The 19,395-nt window shown below is 46.0% G+C and overlaps 2 protein-coding genes across 8 annotated transcripts in view; one reads left to right on the forward strand and one right to left on the reverse strand.

Annotated features, from left to right (window-relative positions):
* Positions 1-4,158: 4,158 nt before the first annotated feature.
* Positions 4,159-19,395, forward strand: part of LOC109428220 (bridge-like lipid transfer protein family member 1) — a 55,121-nt gene continuing 39,884 nt past the window's right edge. For 6 of the 7 annotated variants that reach the window (XM_062851542.1, XM_062851544.1, XM_062851538.1 and 3 more), the window contains exons 1-7: positions 4,159-4,300; positions 12,351-12,515; positions 12,587-14,671; positions 14,736-16,204; positions 17,650-18,207; positions 18,276-18,864; positions 19,198-19,299. In XM_062851542.1, coding sequence (XP_062707526.1) covers positions 12,402-12,515; positions 12,587-14,671; positions 14,736-16,204; positions 17,650-18,207; positions 18,276-18,864; positions 19,198-19,299 — 4,917 coding nt within the window. In that variant the 5' untranslated portion in view covers positions 4,159-4,300; positions 12,351-12,401. The remainder of the gene's footprint in view (positions 4,301-12,350; positions 12,516-12,586; positions 14,672-14,735; positions 16,205-17,649; positions 18,208-18,275; positions 18,865-19,197; positions 19,300-19,395) is intronic. The other variant, XM_062851540.1, reaches the window with a different exon arrangement.
* LOC115264003 (uncharacterized) lies at positions 5,617-10,998 on the reverse strand. Its single transcript, XM_062848085.1, has one exon. It carries the CDS (start codon positions 10,996-10,998, stop codon positions 5,617-5,619), a length of 5,382 nt encoding a protein of 1,793 aa, XP_062704069.1.

Below are 19,395 nucleotides of genomic sequence, written 5' to 3' on the forward strand. Positions count from 1 at the left end.
CAACTTGACCCCCGTGCTCCCACCGCGACAAAACTCATATCCACCTAGGTCAGAGGTGTCGAGGCGCAGCGGTCGGGAGCACATACTTCCAGGCAAGTACAAAGATTTTGTAGTTCCAACGAAAGGTCTCCCCAGTTCCCTTCCTTCTCAGAAACGAAACACCATTCTCCCGGGACCCAGAAACCAGCGTGAGTCCAACGAGGGTACAACATCCCGAAGCGAGGTTCCTTTTTCACGTGACGAAACTGATGCCACCGGACCCGAGAGCCACGGTCAGTTCAGCGGGATCGCAAAGTCCACTTCCGAGGCCAGGATTTCAGCAGCGGCTGAAGATCCGTACACCCATCAGGATGCACTGACGCGTGACGACTCCGAACGGTGGAAGACAGCAATGCGTGATGAATATCAAGCGCTCATGGACAACGACACGTGGACTCTGACAACCCTCCCGGAAGGAAGAAAGGCTATCAAGTGCAAGTGGGTATTCAAGACCAAGCACGACGCTGCCGGGAACATCGACCGTTACAAGGCACGACTAGTCATCAAGGGCTACTCTCAGCGAAAGGGGGTGGACTACGACGAAACCTACTCGCCAGTGGTTCGTCACAGTTCTCTTCGGTACCTTTTTGCGCTTGCTGCCAAACACAACCTTCTCGTCGACCAGATGGACGCGGTCACCGCTTTTCTCCAAGGCGACCTGGACGAGGAAATTTATATGCAGCAACCCCCGTGCTTTGAGCAACCTGGAAAGCGGCCAATGGTGTGCCGTTTGAACAAAGCCCTGTATGGATTGAAGCAGTCGAGCCGTGTATGGAACGCGAAATTAGATGCAGCCCTCAAGAAGCTTGGACTGAAGCCTTCGAGGTACGACCCGGGCTTGTACTACAAGTTCAGTGGCGGCAAGATCCTGTTTGTCGCAATCTACGTGGACGACCTGATGCTGTTTTCCAACGACGAAGACATGAAGAACGAAATCAAGGCCAAGCTGAGTAGCATGTTTCACATGAAGGATCTCGGACCAGCAAAGAGTTGCTTGGGGATCCGAATTACGCGTACGGAGGATGGCATAGCGCTCGATCAAGAAGCCTACATTCAATCGATTTTGACCCGTTTCAAGATGCAAGAATCAAAACCCACATCAACGCCGATGAACACCGCAGTCAAACTGACGAAGGAAATGTCACCGCAAACCGAAGAAGAAGCCGAACAAATGGCTACGGTACCTTATCAGGAAGCGGTAGGGTGCCTTATGTATCTTGCTCAGTGCACCAGACCCGATATCCTGTTCGCCGTCAACCAACTGAGTAGGTACAACACCAATCCCGGACCAAGTCACTGGCAGGCCGTCAAGCACCTAATGCGGTACCTGAGAGGAACGTCAACGATGAAGTTGCAGTACTCAACATCTGGTAACGAGGAGATACGTGGTTTTACCGACGCTGATTGGGCCGCTGACTCGGATGACCGGAAGTCAACCAGTGGATACATGTTCCTGTTGCAAGGCGGAGCGGTATCATGGAGCTGTAAGAGGCAACCAACCGTTGCATTGTCCACCTGTGAGGCTGAGTACATGGCGTTATCTGCTGCAGTGCAAGAGGCTTCATGGTGGCATGGGCTGATGTCGCAGTTTGGTATGAAGCAACCGATAGACCTCTACTGTGACAACCAGAGCACCATCTGTATTGCCAAGAACGGCGGTTACACTCCAAGAACGAAACACATCGACATTCGTCACCACTACATCCGAGACACACTGGATCGAGGGATAATAAACATCAACTATATTAACACCGAAGATCAAGTAGCTGACGGATTAACAAAACCGCTTCAACGAATCAAGCTGGAGCGAAATCGAGGAGCCATGGGAATCGCATAACTGGCTTAAGGAGGAGTGTTGTGAAACCTATCGTAGTAACCCATGGTTATGCTAGTTAAGGATTATGTCAAATAATAACGAGTAAGTATAATAACGTTTTCCTTTTGTTTGTGATGATTATTTACATCAGAAATATTGTGGTTTTGTTGCAGGACTTCCGAAGAAACAGAACTTCGACGGGATTGCGCAAGTTGTAGCAGAAGGATTTCTAGCCGCCGCCCAACCCCCTTCAGCAGCGATAGTAGCACAAAAATTTAATATTTATTACATTACGAATTATAAAATACAAGATAAAATATCTATTTTTGCTTAAATAAAATTGTTTTTATGTTAAATTGTGCCTTGTGTTTACCGTTTTCATTTTTCATCCAAATTAAAAAAAAGAAAATTAAAGAGAGTTAAATTTACCCTTTTTTCAACCGGGTTTATTGCGGATAATGGGTAAAAATTATTCGTTGAACTGACGTATGAGGGCATTACCATAGACTTAATACTAAGACATAAATGTCAGGAACAAATTCAGTTCGATTTCTGACGCCAGTTTTTCCCCCATGTTTCCCTTAGTAAAATCGCCCAATACTGGTTTTCTTAAAGCGACGCTTTCAATGTCAGTTGGCTCCGCCCGTTTTCATCAAAGCAAGACTGAGTTCGCCAATTTAGTGACCATGACAGCGAGAAAGATTGCCCAATGACGCAGTGTCAACTGACAGATTGATTTTTATACATAAATATTTAGCAACACAATACCTTCAAGCGTTGATAACCGTGTGGGTTAAACAAGAGCTCAGTGATCTCGACGTTTATGGTTCGCTTCCAGTCTGCATAGTTGTACAATCTTTTTGCACGGATCATTTTGATTAGTTGTCTTCTCCTTATAGAATTCATAGACATAGGTCGACGATTTATGATACTTTATTTTTTAAATTTTGGATGTACTCCGATCTGATCGATAATTTACTTCGCTAATTGTAACATAGGGTCCACGGCTAGCGTCGGTAATGGACGGATATAAGCGGATTTTTTTGGTTATAAAATGAAATGTTATTCCCCCTGGAACAGCCACAAATGCCCGCTGGTTCCCGTTGGCAGCAACAGCAAGTTTCTTATAAAAAAAAAAACAAAAGAAGATGAATGTTGTTTTTTTTCTTTCCTGGAATGTGTCAATAAATAATCGTTTTTTCTTGTTGTCATGGTCACTAGATTTGTGGACTCAGTCTTGCTTCGATAAAGATGGGCGGAGCAAACTGACATTGAAAGCGTGGCGTCAGAAACACCAGTATTGGGCGAACTTACTGGGGGAACGACTGGCGTCACAACAAATTCTCCAGTTTCATATTGATTGTTGGCATTACTCTTTAAAGAGTAAAGACCGTTTACTCTTTTTAAGAGTTCACCTAGTTACTCTCAAAGTGGGTACTTTTTCACCCTTTAAAGATAGTACTTTGGTTTCTCAGTGTGGATAACGCGATGTCTCCACCGGACGATGCAACCGTCATCAACCGACACCACCACGTGATTTTCAGAGCAATCAGTGCTGTCACCTAATTATTGCGCGCAAATTACTCAACTTTACCACCTTGACTGCGATACAGTTCATGACGAATTTCACCGACTGGGAAACGAGCAATCAGTGCCATCTGTTGTTAGAAATTGCTGCTGCCATCTCGCGTCAAAAACGCTGAAACTATGCTCACAGCACAACCTGACAGCACAAACCGGCATGGATGTAAACATAAACAAATGACGTCATACTTGCGTAAATTTCAAACCGAAATTCATGAATGAAAATAGTCACATTTTGCCATGGGTTCGGTTGAAATGTACAAGTTCAGTACGAATTCAGTGGCTGGTGTGCTTGCACACGAGATTAAATCCAAATTAACAAAGCCGAAATCGGTTTCGTGCCACCAATGTTTACCAATATTGGCCGTGCTGTGAGTTGGTGCCCATGCGGCACTTTATACCGAATGACAGCCCTTTTTCTCATCTGGTATATTTTGCCAGCCGACTGCCAGCTGGCTGTCTGTTGACTGCCAGCCAACTACCAGCACAAATATCACAGATAACGACGAGACTGAATCTGTCAAAACCGACAGCATGGTGGTTGTAACGAGATTTTGAAGGAAATACGGGTTATTTGCTGTACTGGTTAGATGAAAAATGTAACTTTCACTATAAAGATGCAATGCTCATGAATAAATTTGACATAAATGTGGGTTTTAGGCAATTAACGTGAAAAAACTGTTTTCTGGCAAGAACGTCGTCTGTACCCCAGTCTGTGTCCCGTTCGGATCTGTCAAAAGTGAAAAAACAAGATGGCGATCGTGTTTGCAAATCAATCTGTGATGTTTAGTTTTTCGTAGAAAATTGTGCTTTTTATTTAGATTCATGGAATACTTTTACGTTCTTTAGTGAGTTAAGAAGGTGAGTAACAAGGGGGAGATAAATTTCAACAGTTCGGTGCGTGTTCAGTGCGAGTTTCAGCGGGTGAAAAATTACACAACTCCATAGGTCGTGTTTGGGTGGGTCTAGGTCATTTTCTACTTGGAAAGGAGCTGATTGATGACTAATTCCACTGATAATGGATGGATTTAGTGATAAGCTTATTGCATCGTAACGAGGAAATTAGTTTGGTGAGCAATCGTTCAGGTTATCTACAGAAATACGTAATGTACGCAGTTGGGAAGAGAGCCATTTTTGTCATTATTGATTTGCGAGGTCTTCCCGTCAGAAATCGATTTTTCCTGGCTGGCAAAAAGGCTGTAATTTTCCTGTCTGATTTCAATAACAAACATCTGTTGCGGGTGGGTGGGGTGGTGGAATGCTGTCAGTTTGTTTGGGTTTCGGCCAGTGGGTGGTTGGGAGGAATTTGTTTACGTTTGTTCACGCAAGCGAAAGAAAGCGTCCCGCCGCGTTTCACTTTCGTTTGTACACCACCACTCTTGTGGTGGCAATCAGCTGATTGATTGTCGTGCCGGGCGAACGTACGAGCACAACCAGAAGCACCAGTTGATTCGCGGCTTTGGATTATCAGCGCAGAGACGCGTTCGTTGACCTTTGCACTAGATTCCTTCCTAGTATGTATGTTGATTGAGGACGCTCGGCGCTCATCGTTGAGTTTTTGCTGAAGGATTTTTTATGCTCTTTGTTCACTAATACAGCACTGGTTGACGCTGTTGACGAAGGTCGCTTTGCTTGCTAGCTACGACAGAGGATCTCAACTTTTTTTTAGCTTAGAAGCTGTAGAATTTTTTTTTTAAATTCTAGCATAAAGGAATAAAATAATTGAATGGTTATTAAACAAACAGTATTGAATTTATGCTAAAACCTGTTTATACTATTTGTTCCAACGATAGCTAAAGGGTTGGTCTTCACCGGAAGGAATTTCAGATGCGTTGGAATAATTACGCGTCATTAAACTAAACGAATGCACTTTATTAAAAACTTTTACATTTCTCGTCTTCGCGACGACCTTACACCGCAAAGCTTCCTAGTGGACTGTTACGTGTTTGATCCTGTTTTTCTCCTATTTGCCTACTCTCATTGTACGGACTGTACCATCCCTCTTCTACACACAGCTAAAGAGCTTTTCAACTTCGGCGCGCGCCACTCTACACACGAAAGCTCCTACGTGTCCTTCTGCATTGCGGCACGCCGAGCAAAGAACTTCGTAAGAAAAATCAATGACGGTACTATAGTAGCCTACTCTCCATAATAACTTGTGATGAAACGTTTTCCCTCTAACATTCACCCCCCGTTGAGTTCTCTATCTCAACCGATGGTAAAAAGGCGATCTTTGTAACCGCCCTCTTGTAGTCGCCAGTTGTAGTATGGACGGTCACCACACGGACCACTCCATCGTCCCCAGGATGAGTTTCTGCAATCCGCCCTCGTCTCCATTGCTGAGGTGGCAGATTTTCGTCCAGCAGCAGAACTAGCGCACCAACATTGATCTGCTGCACAGCGCTATTCCACTTTTGTCGGGTTTGCAAATGATGTAGATATTCCTTGGACCATCGCGTCCAAAAGTGTTGCTGCATCGACTGTATATGTTGCCACCTGCTTAACCGTCCTACGTCCTTGTAAGATGGTTCCGGTACTGTCAGTCCCGATCGTCCGATCAAAAAATGGAACGGGGTCAGAACCGACAGATCGTTGGGATCATCGGACACTGGAATCAATGGCCGAGAATTCAATACTGCTTCTGCTTGCGCCAAAAATGTTGTCAGTTCTTCAAATGTTAATTTGGTTTCGCCGACAACTCGTTTAAGATGATGTTTCATGGATTTGACGCCGGCCTCCCATATGCCTCCAAAATGGGGACTTCTCGGAGGAATAAAATGCCAGCAAATACCCTTCACTGCACAAAACTCTTCGAGCTTTCGTTGATGCTGTTGATCTTCAAACAACTGCTTCAGGGCCACAAGCTCATGGTTGGCACCCACAAAGGCAGTTCCGTTATCCGAGTATATATCACTTGGCAGACCGCGTCTGCCAACGAAACGATGTAACGCAGCTATGAAATTGTCCGAAGTAAGATTCGAGACAACTTCAAAATGGATTGCCTTGATCGCCATGCAAACAAATACCACCACATATGCCTTGTAGAGCTTTGGACTTCTTCCTCCCAGTTTCAACATGAAAGGGCCAGCGTAATCAATTCCAACCTTTGAAAACACTGGTGCGGGGTTTACACGGGACTCCGGAATGTTGCCCATGAATTGAGTTCCTGGGATCGGGTTGCACTTTCCACAAACTTGACACTTGGAAATCGTTTTCTTGATGACCGACTTCACCTTTACCGGCCAGTAGCGCTCTCGAATTATTGCCAATAGTCCTCCTTGTCCGACGTGATGATTTTCTTCATGTAGTTTTCGAACTAATATTTCCGTTACGTGGTGCTTCTCTGGGAGTAACACCTGATGCTTGCCCTCGTACGGTATCGCCGAATACTTTAGACGACCTCCAACGCGGATGAGACCATCTTCACCAATAAACGGAGCCAAATTCGACAAATTGTGTCGCTTGCTTGACTTCGACATTAATTGCTTCAAAAGTTCACTATACGTTTCTTTTTGTACCAACTGAAAAATCACTTTTTCCGCATTTCGCATTTCTTCTGCAGTTACACTAATCACTCTCTTCTCTTTCTTCAGGTTGATAAACCGCATCACGTACGCCCAAGCTCTTTGTAGTTTGCGGAAATCACTCACACGATCGAAAGTAATTGGCAAGTTCTTGCTGATGATTGCCAAGCACTTCGCTGGTTTAAGTTCCGGCAGTTCTGTTTCATCCCATTCTTCAGGGTCTTGCTCCTTACAAGCTGATTGCCACAGCAACGACGGTCCGTTCCACCACATATCGTTGTGCACCAATTCGTTTGGCATCGTACCTCTTGATATGATGTCTGCAGGGTTCTGCTCTGATTGCACGTATAGCCAACTGCAGCCTGGTGTGAGCTCTAAAATAGCCGCCACTCGATTGGCCACAAACTGGTTCAACGCTAACGGAGACTTCTTCAACCAACACAGAACAATTTGCGAATCGCACCACAAGTTGACCTCATCGAAATGAATCGCCATGGACGTTGTAACCTTCTGCACCAACTCTGCCAACAACTTAGCGCCGCACAACTCCAGACGTGGAATTGTCAACGGTTTTAATGGTGCCACTCTTGACTTGCTTGCAACCAGTTTCACTTCAACTATACCGTCTGATGTTATGCTTCGAATGTAGACTACTGCGCCGAACGCCCGCTTAGATGCATCGCTGAATCCATGTAGCTCAATCCAAGAGGCTTTCTCCCGAACCACACAACGCCGTTTCTGCTTTTGATTGATTGTTGGGAGTTCATCACGAAACTGTTTCCACTGGTGTAGTAACGCATCCGGAAGAAGCTCATCCCAACCCAGCCTTAGACGCCAAATATCTTGCATGATCATTTTCGCCAAAGCTATTATTGGTCCCAGAAATCCCAACGGATCGAAGAGGCGACCGATATCCGACAATACTTCTCGCTTTGTAGATGATATGTTCTCGGACACTGGTTGGACACGGAATACGAAATAATCCTCTGATGGATTCCAAATTAAACCAAGAGTCTTGATGGTATTGTTGACTCCAGATTCTTCGAAGCTCACTTGTTGTTCTTGTAAATCCTTTGGAATTGTCGCTAAGACATCTTGACTGTTTGAGCAGAATTTATGAACGCCAAATCCGCCACGACCCAGCAGCTCCGAAAGTTCTTGATAGGTGGTAATCACTGTTCTTACTGATTCTCCTCCAGTCAGGAAGTCGTCTACGTAACTGTCCTTCTTGATGACTGCTGATGCCAACGGGAATTCCTCACCTTCGTCTTCCACCAACTGCATTAACGCCTTCGTTGCATGGTACGGTGAACTTGCTACGCCGTACGTTACTGTCTGAAGCTCGAATACCTTCATGTCGTTCTGATCATTGCACCACAAAACTCGTTGATATTTGCAGTCGTCCGGATGCATGCCGATCTGCCGATACATTTTTGGAACGTCGGCTGCTAATACCACTTGATGTCCACAGAAACGCATTATCACCTCAACCAAGTCACTTTGCACGGTGGGTCCAACCATAACAGTATCGTTCAGTGATACTCCGGACGTTGTTTTTGCCGAAGCATCAAAGACAACTCTCGTCTTCGTCGTTGAACTAGACGCCTTGTACACCGCGTGGTGTGGTATATAGTAACCTGCTTCCCTTGGATCATCTGCCTCCTTCATATGGCCAAGATCAATGTACTCTGCCATGAACGCAGCATACTGCATACGCTTTTCAGGGTTTTTTGCTAAGGAGATCATCAGCCGTTCGTAGCGCTTCTTCGCCATAACGAAAGAATCACCAAGTTGAGACTTTTTGTCGTTGAATGGGAGTCGCACTATGTAACGGCCTTGTTCATCCCTTGCATGAGTCTCCTTGAAGTGCTCCTCGACCGCTGCTTCCGCCGCCGACAATGAAGAACCGAGGCGAACGTCTTCGATTTCCCAAAACTTTGCCATAGTTTCATTCAGATTCCGCTCTTGATGGCTGAACTGGCATATTCGTGCACGGGGTGTACTTCTCGTTACCTGCACTGATCCTCCTGCGACCCAGCCAAGCTCCGTTTCAGCAAATGTAATTGCACTGTTTTCTAATTTCAGACGTCCTATCTTCACTAAGTCGAAGAATATCTCGTTGCCGATTATCAAATCCACTTCTCCTGGTACATGGAATGATGGATCTGCCAGCTTTACGCCTTCAGGAATCTTCCAGGATGTGGTATCAACCTCCACCAGTGGAAGGCTCGATGTGATCTTCGGTACGACCAAAAAATCCAACTCGCTTGTCGTGTAAGAGTTAACCCGAGATCGGATTTGTGTTGACACTACATACTTCACTTTAGTTTGAATGTCATTGAGACCGCTGATTGGAATATCGATACGGTTCTTCTTCAGCATCAGTTGGTTGGCCAGTTTCTCCGATAACACATGACTGTCGGATCCTGAATCCAACAGTGCGCGGCACTTGACGGGAACTCCTCCATGTCCTACTATCAAAACCACTGCTGTTGACAGCAACACTTGTCGCTTCGCTAGATCAATCTGTGCACACATCGTAGTAGCACACGGACCGCTTCTTTCCTGTTGAGCTGGGTTGCTGTCTTTATCCGTCGCTGCTGGAGACTGAGATCGCGTTTCGGGCTGATTCTGGCGAACCTCATCGTTGGGATGCAAGAGGCTATGATGCTTCCGACCACAACCTTGGACCTTGCACCCTTGATCGGATTGACAGTCGTTGACTCGATGTCTCTGCTTCAAGCAATTGTAGCACAAGCCTGCTTTCGCAGCAACAGACTTGCGTTCCAAGAAATCCATATTCTGGAACTTCTGACACTTGTAGATAGTGTGCTCTGCCTGACAACACGGACACGCTTCCGTAACCGTTTGGACGAATGACTTCGATGATTGTGCTGACGCCCTCTGACCAGCTACTGCAAATCGTTGTTTTGGTTGGAACGTTGACTGTTGTACCTGCTGCTGGGAACGATTTGTGCGCTCCAAAACGCGTCCTCTTTCACGAAGAAATTCGATGAACATCTCGTATTCTGGTACTTCTCCTTTAGGTACCTTCATTTCCCACTGCTCCTGCGTTTCCTTGTCGAGCTTTTTGTAGAGGACATTAAGCAGAATCAGCTCTCCCAAGCCCTCGACCGGATAGCTGTGGCCTTCCAACGCATCAACATGTTTCGAGCAAGTTTCAACGAGCTCCGAAATCGACTTTCCACGGTTCTCCTTGTTGACGTTTGCACAACCTAAGATAGCGTCGATGTGCGTATCCAATATCAGTCGCCTATCCTCGTACGCGTTCTCGAGAATCTTCCAGGCTTTTTCGTAGTCGTTGTTATTCACAACGTTTTGATCGATCTTGCTTTTGGCATCGCCTTCGAGGGAATTGCGCAAATGCAATATCTTCATCGCCGGAGTTTCGTTCGGATACTTTGCCATGATACTCTTGAAGAGGCTCTTGAAGCTGTACCAGTTCTCCGGTGTCCCGTCAAATGTTGGGAACGGAGCATGCAATTGAGGGGCAGCTGCCTGCACGATAATCGGTTGCTGAGGGCCTGGAATACTTAAGCTATTTGACATACCTGGAGTTATGCGACTTGCTTCTTGCGATTGGGCAATCCGTGTTTGCAAGTCAACGTAAAGTTCGTTATGGATGTCCTCGAATACCTCATACTCCTGGCGTGCTATGATTCGTTGTTCCTTTGGCAACAGTGCGGAAATTTCTACACGAATCTTATCGAAATCATCCGCGCACCGCCGCAGTGTTTCAAGGTGAAGATTGAGCAAATGTATGTTAATGCCATCTCCTTTCAACGACTCCTTCATCCGTATCAGCCTCTCCGTAATCAGATCTCGCCGATCCGACAACACTTCTAGCTTCGACTCCATCATTTTCTTCTTCTCCAACACTTGCCTTGCAATCTTTTGTTCCGCCACCGATGGAACTGGTGGCACTTTCTCACTTCGCGATCCGGTTAACGCTTCCAAAATATTTCGTTTCGAAATCGTTTGCAACACTCCCCGCGGTGTTTCACTATCGCTCATGTTTGTTCACTCTAGTACGATCTAGTACAAGCATCACTGGTACACTGTCTTATTCGCTTTGTAGACTACTGTGCACACGTGCTAAGGACACGTTCAAGGGTAATGTTAATGTTTCTTCTTTGGCCTAAGCCGAACCACGCACACGGTGCGTTCAAATGTTTAAAACACGATTGTGTCACGCGCACAATATACAGCTTTCATAGTTTTTGCTTATAGCCACGGGCTATTCTGATTACCACGATTTGGCCACGGGCCGCACTACTGCGTACGATGCAGTCAATTTACACTATGCCACGGACATAATCATTTTCCTTTTCCGGTCACGGACCGCACTTCTGCACTAGGTGCTCTTCTCCCACACGCGTAACAGCAACAACTTCCGAAACATCCGGGAAAACCGATCACTACATCCGGCTCGGATGGACCAAAATGTTCCAACGATAGCTAAAGGGTTGGTCTTCACCGGAAGGAATTTCAGATGCGTTGGAATAATTACGCGTCATTAAACTAAACGAATGCACTTTATTAAAAACTTTTACATTTCTCGTCTTCGCGACGACCTTACACCGCAAAGCTTCCTAGTGGACTGTTACGTGTTTGATCCTGTTTTTCTCCTATTTGCCTACTCTCATTGTACGGACTGTACCATCCCTCTTCTACACACAGCTAAAGAGCTTTTCAACTTCGGCGCGCGCCACTCTACACACGAAAGCTCCTACGTGTCCTTCTGCATTGCGGCACGCCGAGCAAAGAACTTCGTAAGAAAAATCAATGACGGTACTATAGTAGCCTACTCTCCATAATAACTTGTGATGAAACGTTTTCCCTCTAACACTATTAAAGTTGAATACGCCACGGGGAAGCTCTATGAGGAATTTCACTGAATAATACTTTAATAAGCAAACGACGCGAAGGCACGGGCGCTTATCGAGCCGGAACAGCGAAAGACATGGACTGCCGTGAATCGCATATATGTCCCATTTGCATAGAAAATCCAGCAAAGATGGGACTGATATGCGATTCACGGCAGTGGAAGACTCTTAGAAGATGTACTAAGTACAATCAAACTTGTATCTTGTCACTTCAATTTGATGAAAAGAGAGAGTCGATGAAGATGAATTGATCATGTTACTTTTGGCCTTACTCAAATTCAATCTAGATTTATTAGCAGTAGTGACTGGCGATCCACACCGTTTGGAAACCTCTGTAGAGAGCAGTATTTCGCGTACTTCTGAGCAATCCGCAAATCGCGTAATGCGTCGTCATTTTTTTGTTCTATTTGCTATAAACGTACATTTTAATCACTCTTTTGATAGCCCCTTTTACTATACGCTTGCGTTCTCATTTTACAGGGATTGTGACTATATAGCCAATCGACCGACCAACACAAACGCGTCATCAAGATGAGCTACGAAGTGTCGGAGGGGCCAGATCTTATCGATCTGGACCTGGACTTGAGCATGGGCCAATTCAACACGACGCAGTCGATCGAGGACATGAAACTGGACAAGAACATGGTGAGAATGAGAATTATGGATTTCTGGAAGCGAAAGTTACTCAATGTCTGCGCCTTATGGTTTGTTTTCAGGTGTGGCTGCTGCTGTCGTTGCTCACCTCGATCATCTGGGTTGTGTACATCACGTTCTACAATTCGCGGCTGTTCGGTTACGTTATCACGAAGCTTGTGAATCGGCTGTTTGTGCGAGGGGCCTACTTCAAGATCGGCTCGCTCAATGTGAATCCGCTGGCCGGGAAGATTATGTTTCGGGATTTCGTTTATGTTACGTACGATTACACGGTTCGCGTCCAGGATGGCTACTTCATATTCCGGTGGTGGCGATCGTACGTTCCGAAGGACGTGTCGGAGGATTTGTCCCACTCGGATACGAGGTTGTCGATTATGTTGAATGGGTTCGAGCTGCATGTTTACAACCGGTCTGATTTGTATGCGAAGCTGGAACGGACATTTGGGCTGAAGCCTTCGGTTCTGATCCCGACGGAAAACATGAGTGCCGAGGAGATCGCGCGATTCAAGGAGCAGGCGATGAACTATGAGAATCAGCGACAAAGCAACGAGCAGCACACGAAATTGAAGAAGCCGCGGCCGGAAGCCATGACCGCTACAACCTGGCGAGATTTGATACCGGTGATCAAGATTGACATCTGTTCCGGAAGGTTCGTGTTCGGGAATCGACTTACCCCGACGACGCTGTCGATTTGTGTGGAGGAAGCTCACTGTGTCTACAGTACTAAACCAGCAGTGTCCAAGTTGGACCACTTCATGCACTTTGTCAAGGCAAAGGTGGAGAATGCGAAGGTTCTGCTCGCTCCAAGTCCAAAATACACCGGATTGGTTGACGAACCTCCTAGGTACATGGGTGAGGGATTTGTAGTAATGATGTCCAACAACATGGAGCTGTATTTCTACATGGATGAAGCTGGTTTTGTTCCAGAAGAACCGGTGACATTGACACTTGCTAATGGAGACGTAGTTGAAGCATCACCTCCCGTTTGGGGAATCGACATCAAGTGTGGCAAAGGCACCGACTTCAGCTATGGACCTTGGGCAGACCGTCAGAGGGACAATCTGTTCAAGTTTTTCTTCCCTCCAGACTATCAAGCCATGCAGGTCACAAAGCCACCAAAACCCGGCGATCGCCGGGAAATGCAATCCTTCGACGTCAATTTGTGCACTCTCAATGAAGCGACAATCGACATCCTGTTCTCGAAGAACAAGGAAACAAACGCCGTTCACGTAAACATTGGCGCCGGATCTTGCCTGGAGGTCACACTTCCTTGGATAACGCTACAAGATGGCTTTACAACCAAAGTCACCGGGCAGCTACTGCACGTCGAAGCAACGACCAGTCTTCAATACCGCAGTCTGGCTGAATGCGAGACGCTTCAGTTCAACGTCAAAGTTCACTATCCAGTTCGCTGGAATGATCACCAGGAGTGGACCATAAACCTGACTGGCACCAAAGCGACCGCCTACATCGTATACTCCCACAAATACTTCTTCACGGATCTGATCGACGATTGGGCCTCGAAAGCCCGTCCCGACATCCTCAGTTTCGTTCCTTACACCTGGAAGTTTGGAGTCATCCTGCAGGAGTTCGAAATCATCACGCTGAGCAACGAATTCAACTGGATCGACTGCTCGAGCACCAACCAAGAAAACCATCACCTCGCCTTCTGCGGCGATCTCTTCGATCTCAGTTTCACCCTCCCCTTCGACGACTTTCTTCCCCTAAAGATCCCCATCGTCTTTTGGATCCACGGCGAAGGCCTCGATCTCAGCATGTATCTCCCGGAGCAGTCTAGCACCAAACCGATCCTCGTCGCTCTGGATAAACATGCCCGCATTCTAACCCGCGACGGCAACGTCAAGAAGCGCACCGACCTTCTAGGCAAAAAATGGCGCAAAGTGTGTCAGAGATCCGCCGGATGGATCGACTGCTGGAGCGTTCCCATCGTGGCGCTCTCCATCAAGTACCTCTATCATCCGATGCCACCGCTAGGGCCGGACCCGCAGGCAGACATCACCACACCGGAGAAGGAGGAGATTCTTCTTAGCCCGATGCGGATACCCAAGATGCGAAAATCGCCGGCCATCACGTGGAACGACGCCGGACAACCGCGGTTCGACCCGACCAGTTTGCCACCGGATCAGGTGAGTGCTGACACAAAAAAAAAATCACACTTTTGCTTTTTCTACAACTTATTTCTTTTCGCAGGTTTCGGTTGACGTTGAGATTGGATCCTCCGTAATGCTCGCATACGGTGCTATTCTGAGGAATTTTATTCATCTGAAGGAAAACATCTTCGGCGAGGATCAATCCTTCACGGACATGGAAAACTCAAATTCCAAATCAAGTACGGCCGGTCGCAGCGGAACCACTGCCAAATCGACAAGCTCCAAGGACGATCCGAACAAATCGGTTTCGGAGACGAGCTGTAACGCTGACGAGAAACCGAAACGTTTCGATCCTCGGCTGTACCGACCGCTGGAGGTAATAGTGAATGTTACAATACACGATCTGCAGGCGCACGTGATTAAAAATTGCAACGAAAACGATCCCCCATGTCCGGTGGTTCTGATCGAGAGACTAGGGTTTGAGATGAAGAAACGGTTCCACGAAACGGAACTCCAGGTTCTAGTGAGTCCATCGTTTCTGATTTCATCGGACAATTCGATAAGACCATCGAAGGATAAGCATCTGAAGCAAGGACACTTACTGCTGTCCGCTGTGCAGGTTCGAGGGCATGCCATGTTCAGCAACGAAGGTCGTCAGCTAGATGAAGAGACTCTGGAATATGCTTGGCTGCTGGAGGTCCAACTTGGAAAGCTATCCGGTAAAATGACCTTGCCTCAGTTGTGTAATGTGGTAACGGGTTTGGAGACCTTGGCCTTCCTCACCATGGATTCGGAAAACGAACTCAAATCGCCGAAAACAATTCGATATTGCCATCATGGGATCCCTACCAACGTGTGCCCCCATACCAAGGAAGATGCCAAATATCGCTGCCCTTCGACCGAGGATATCAAGTATCGAATGACCCGAGTGGCCATCGACGCGGTAGATTTCTATCTCATCGAAAACGGCACAGCAATGCACACATGGATCTCCCCCATCCGAATTGCCACCTGCAACCTCCACGGCCAGCAGGTAAAATCTGGCGTCACGGGATTAATCCCGACCATTCTCTTGCGACAGTTTGTCTCAACCGGCGGCCACTTCAGCCACAGCAACGGAAACTCCCACAGTAACACCAACACAACTGGGAGCAACCGATCGGCCAAGATCCGTCACCAAAACTCCCTAAAGCATGAATCAGACCCGAAGGATGACACGAACCCGCTCTACAAACGGGCCGACGACCCGCCCAGCACCAAACCGAAACCAAAGATGTCCGAATCGCACCAGCAACAGCAAATGCCATCGTACCACGGCCACCGGCGCGACTCCAAAGAGGACCAGTATGGGTCGCTGCCGAACCGGAGGAGCCACGAATCGGACCACTTCCGGCGCGAGAAGGAGGAAATCTACGCCTCGATTCACTCGACCAACCGGAACAGCCAGAAGGACATGGACTCGACGGAACCGTGGCTCGAGGTGGGCTGCCTGTCGCTGGGGCCGATCATTATCGAAGCGGCCTCAGCGCTACCCATTCCGGAGCACTGCCTGCATTTGGTGCAGCACAAGTAAGTGATTGTTCTAGCCACTTCCCTGAATTTATTTGGTACCGTCAAACGGGGTGACTTGCAACGGCGGGGTGACTTGCAACACTTGATGTCTTCTATCTATGTTTATCAACAAAACATAAAAATCGGACGTTTACATACCAAAACTCAGGTGAACTATGAAGTGCACATATTATCTGAGTAGTAGCCACGATTTTTACTTTTATGAAAATAGTTCCAACAAAATATTAATAAATTTAACATTAGCCTGAAAAAGTAACAAAAATGTGACCCTCGAATCGTTACCTGCAAAAGAATGAAAACAATATTTCCCAAAAATAATATTCTCTATGCGGATTCTATACATAATGAGCTATATGAATTTCCATTTTACTTTATAAAAATATTACAAAGTCTTTGTTATATTCATATGTTTTGAAATATTGTACCTAGACGGGGTGACTTGCAACACTCATTTTCTTAACAATTCAAAGTTCAGAAAAACGAAATATTGTTGTTTAACTAATAATTCACCAGCAAAAGTCTGCAGGATCATCATATAAACTGAAAAATACATTAAAACTTATGTTAAATTAACAATTAGTAACTTGATGTTTTTGAGCCCAATATTTCCATATAAAAATTCACAATTCAATTTCCTATGTAAAAACAAATGTAAAAATAAGTATGTCAGCCCAAACAATATCACAATAGTAGCAAGAATACTTATCAAATATGCTTGAAACTAAAAATTAATATCTGCGTGTTTGAAAAGGGATTTACATTGGGTGTTGCAAGTCACCCCGCACGACGTCTTGTATCAAAAACGACCTTTTTTGGCTTTTTCAAGATGAAAAAATGAATCAATCTATAACTTGTTCACTCTATTCTATAGAGGGGCCGGCTATTAAAACTATTACAAATAGTTTGAATTTTAAAATTAAGTTTAATCAACATTTTTTGTTAGTTGAAGCTGAAAAGTGTTGCAAGTCACCCCGTTTGACGGTACCTAACTCTTAGGGCCAATTTTTCACCTTCGCTTAGGCCTTGAACTAGGTTTTACTAAACCAACGAGTTAGCGGAAATAAAGAAATTGGCGTTTAAATTTTAAGGACATTTTTTTTTTTAATTTAAGCATTTCTACAAGTTTATGAAATTTCGAATTGTTTTACAATTTCTTTCATTTTTCCAAGTCATTCTTTCTGCGACTCATAAAAAAAATCCGGAATTTTACCTTGAATTCCATGCAGGATTGTAGACGAGTTTTCAGAGATTCAGAAAGTCTACGTGGTTTATGAACGGCTCCTTTAGATTTTTCAAAGGTTTGATATAAGAATTTAGCTAGACAACTACATGTTTGAGTTTCTCCAAGCGGAATTTCTAGAAATCTGCCGCGAATTGATCTACAGTTCATTTGTGTCTTCTGGAATTATACCTTTATAACTTATTCCTATCTCAACTTCCAGTTACTTGAAATTACACGACGAGCGAAACAAAAAACTGTGGTTCCTGTGGGCCAACACCAGCGATCCGATACGTTGTGGTTGTGTCGGCGGGTGCGCCTTCTTCGGATCTAATCGGAACGGAGCGCGATTTTTTAAACCGTCTGCTCAAGATCTCCAAGACTTCATCAACATTGCTCGCTATCACATTCACCCGAACCCCCGTGAATATGGCTTCGGTCAAAGTTTGCTCCACGAGGATCAGCTGGTGTTTCACACGCCGCCCTACAGTATGCAACCGGTGTCGCTGCAGGAGTGCTACGACTACGTTGGAAAGCCGAATCTACGGACAACGCGCCACTGCCCGGCGGATTCCAAATCTCCGCTTCCGCCGAAGCACGAAGCCTTCATGGCACCGAAGCAGTGTGATGTGTCACCCAATAGCACGATGATTCGAAGCGGCGGCAGTGGTGACAAGTCCGGAAAATCCTCGTTGGAAAGGGTGAAGGAAAAGGATTGCGGCGGGTCGCCACTTAGTGCCGATCGAAGCAGGGGAAGACGTTTCTCGTACACCAGTGGAAGGTAAGTGCGATATGAGTGGGACTCAAAAAGTCTTAACCATCTTACTAAATTTTATCATTGATTTCTAGACAAAACACCATATCCCATGACGTTCCATACTATCGTTTGCTCGAGTCCAGTCCGAAAACGAACAATCCTAAAATATGTACCTCCATGCGACAGGATTCGGAGTCCCGTCTGCTCACGCCAAAGGCCATCAAAGTGCAGGCGCCGAAAACAAGCGCTTCCGATTCGCGTCTCACAATGGAGTACTTCCAGGGAGACGACACGGTCAGTGTTTCGGAGGAACCCACGGAACTGTCCCACTCGGCACCTCAGCCGCACCCACTGGAGTCAGACTCAGAACATTCGTTGAGTCCCAAAGTGCCGCCGGAGGAAGTCATCATACGAGATGTCCAACGGACGGTATCGCTAACATCGGAGAATCCTTCGGAGGCGTTCTTTTCCGCCGACGAAGACCTGCACGCTTCACGCAGTTCCAGCCTGAAGGCTACTGACCTTTCGACGGTTATTCCAAAGAAGCGGTTTGCTTCCGATCTCAGCATCGTAGGGCCTAACGAAATGGAAGGGAAGCTTTCGACACATCGTAGTGACTACGAGATTCACACCCCCGAGCATCGCAGCCTTCCGATGAGGCCTCAATCAACGGCAGAGCTGGTAAGTAGTTCACTGGGTATTATTGAATGCATGAACTATGTTGAATCAGATAAACTTTTAGTATCAAAAGTTGGACTTTGCATGAATTTTCATAGTTCGAACAAGTAGAAAAATCTTAGCTCAAAAGCAAGTTGATTAATAGACAATATTTTCTTATTTCTACGCCTACGTCCCACTAAATAAAAACGCAATCATTGAACAATCACGTAATGTCCGTTCAATGACAAAAAAAAATCGCCTCTATGTTATCACGCCATGCAAAATCCATTCGAAACGATCAATTCCACTTCCAAATATCAATCAACCAATCAATCATTGATCGCCCGCCTCAAGAACGACGAGGAACGTCGGATTCACGGGCTCGCTACACCTCTGCGCAAGTTCAGTAATATCTCCCCAAGGCCCGAGTTCCGGCATTTCAAACCGGTTTACGACGTGAGTAGCATTACTAGTCAGTTTCTGTGTGTAGTGGCGCTTGTGTTCCATAAACTCTTTATTGTTGCTCTCCATTATCGACATTGTTTCCGTTTC

The sequence above is a fragment of the Aedes albopictus genome, chromosome 2 (genome assembly GCF_035046485.1).
Source record: "Aedes albopictus strain Foshan chromosome 2, AalbF5, whole genome shotgun sequence".
NCBI classification, from domain to species: domain Eukaryota; kingdom Metazoa; phylum Arthropoda; class Insecta; order Diptera; family Culicidae; genus Aedes; species Aedes albopictus.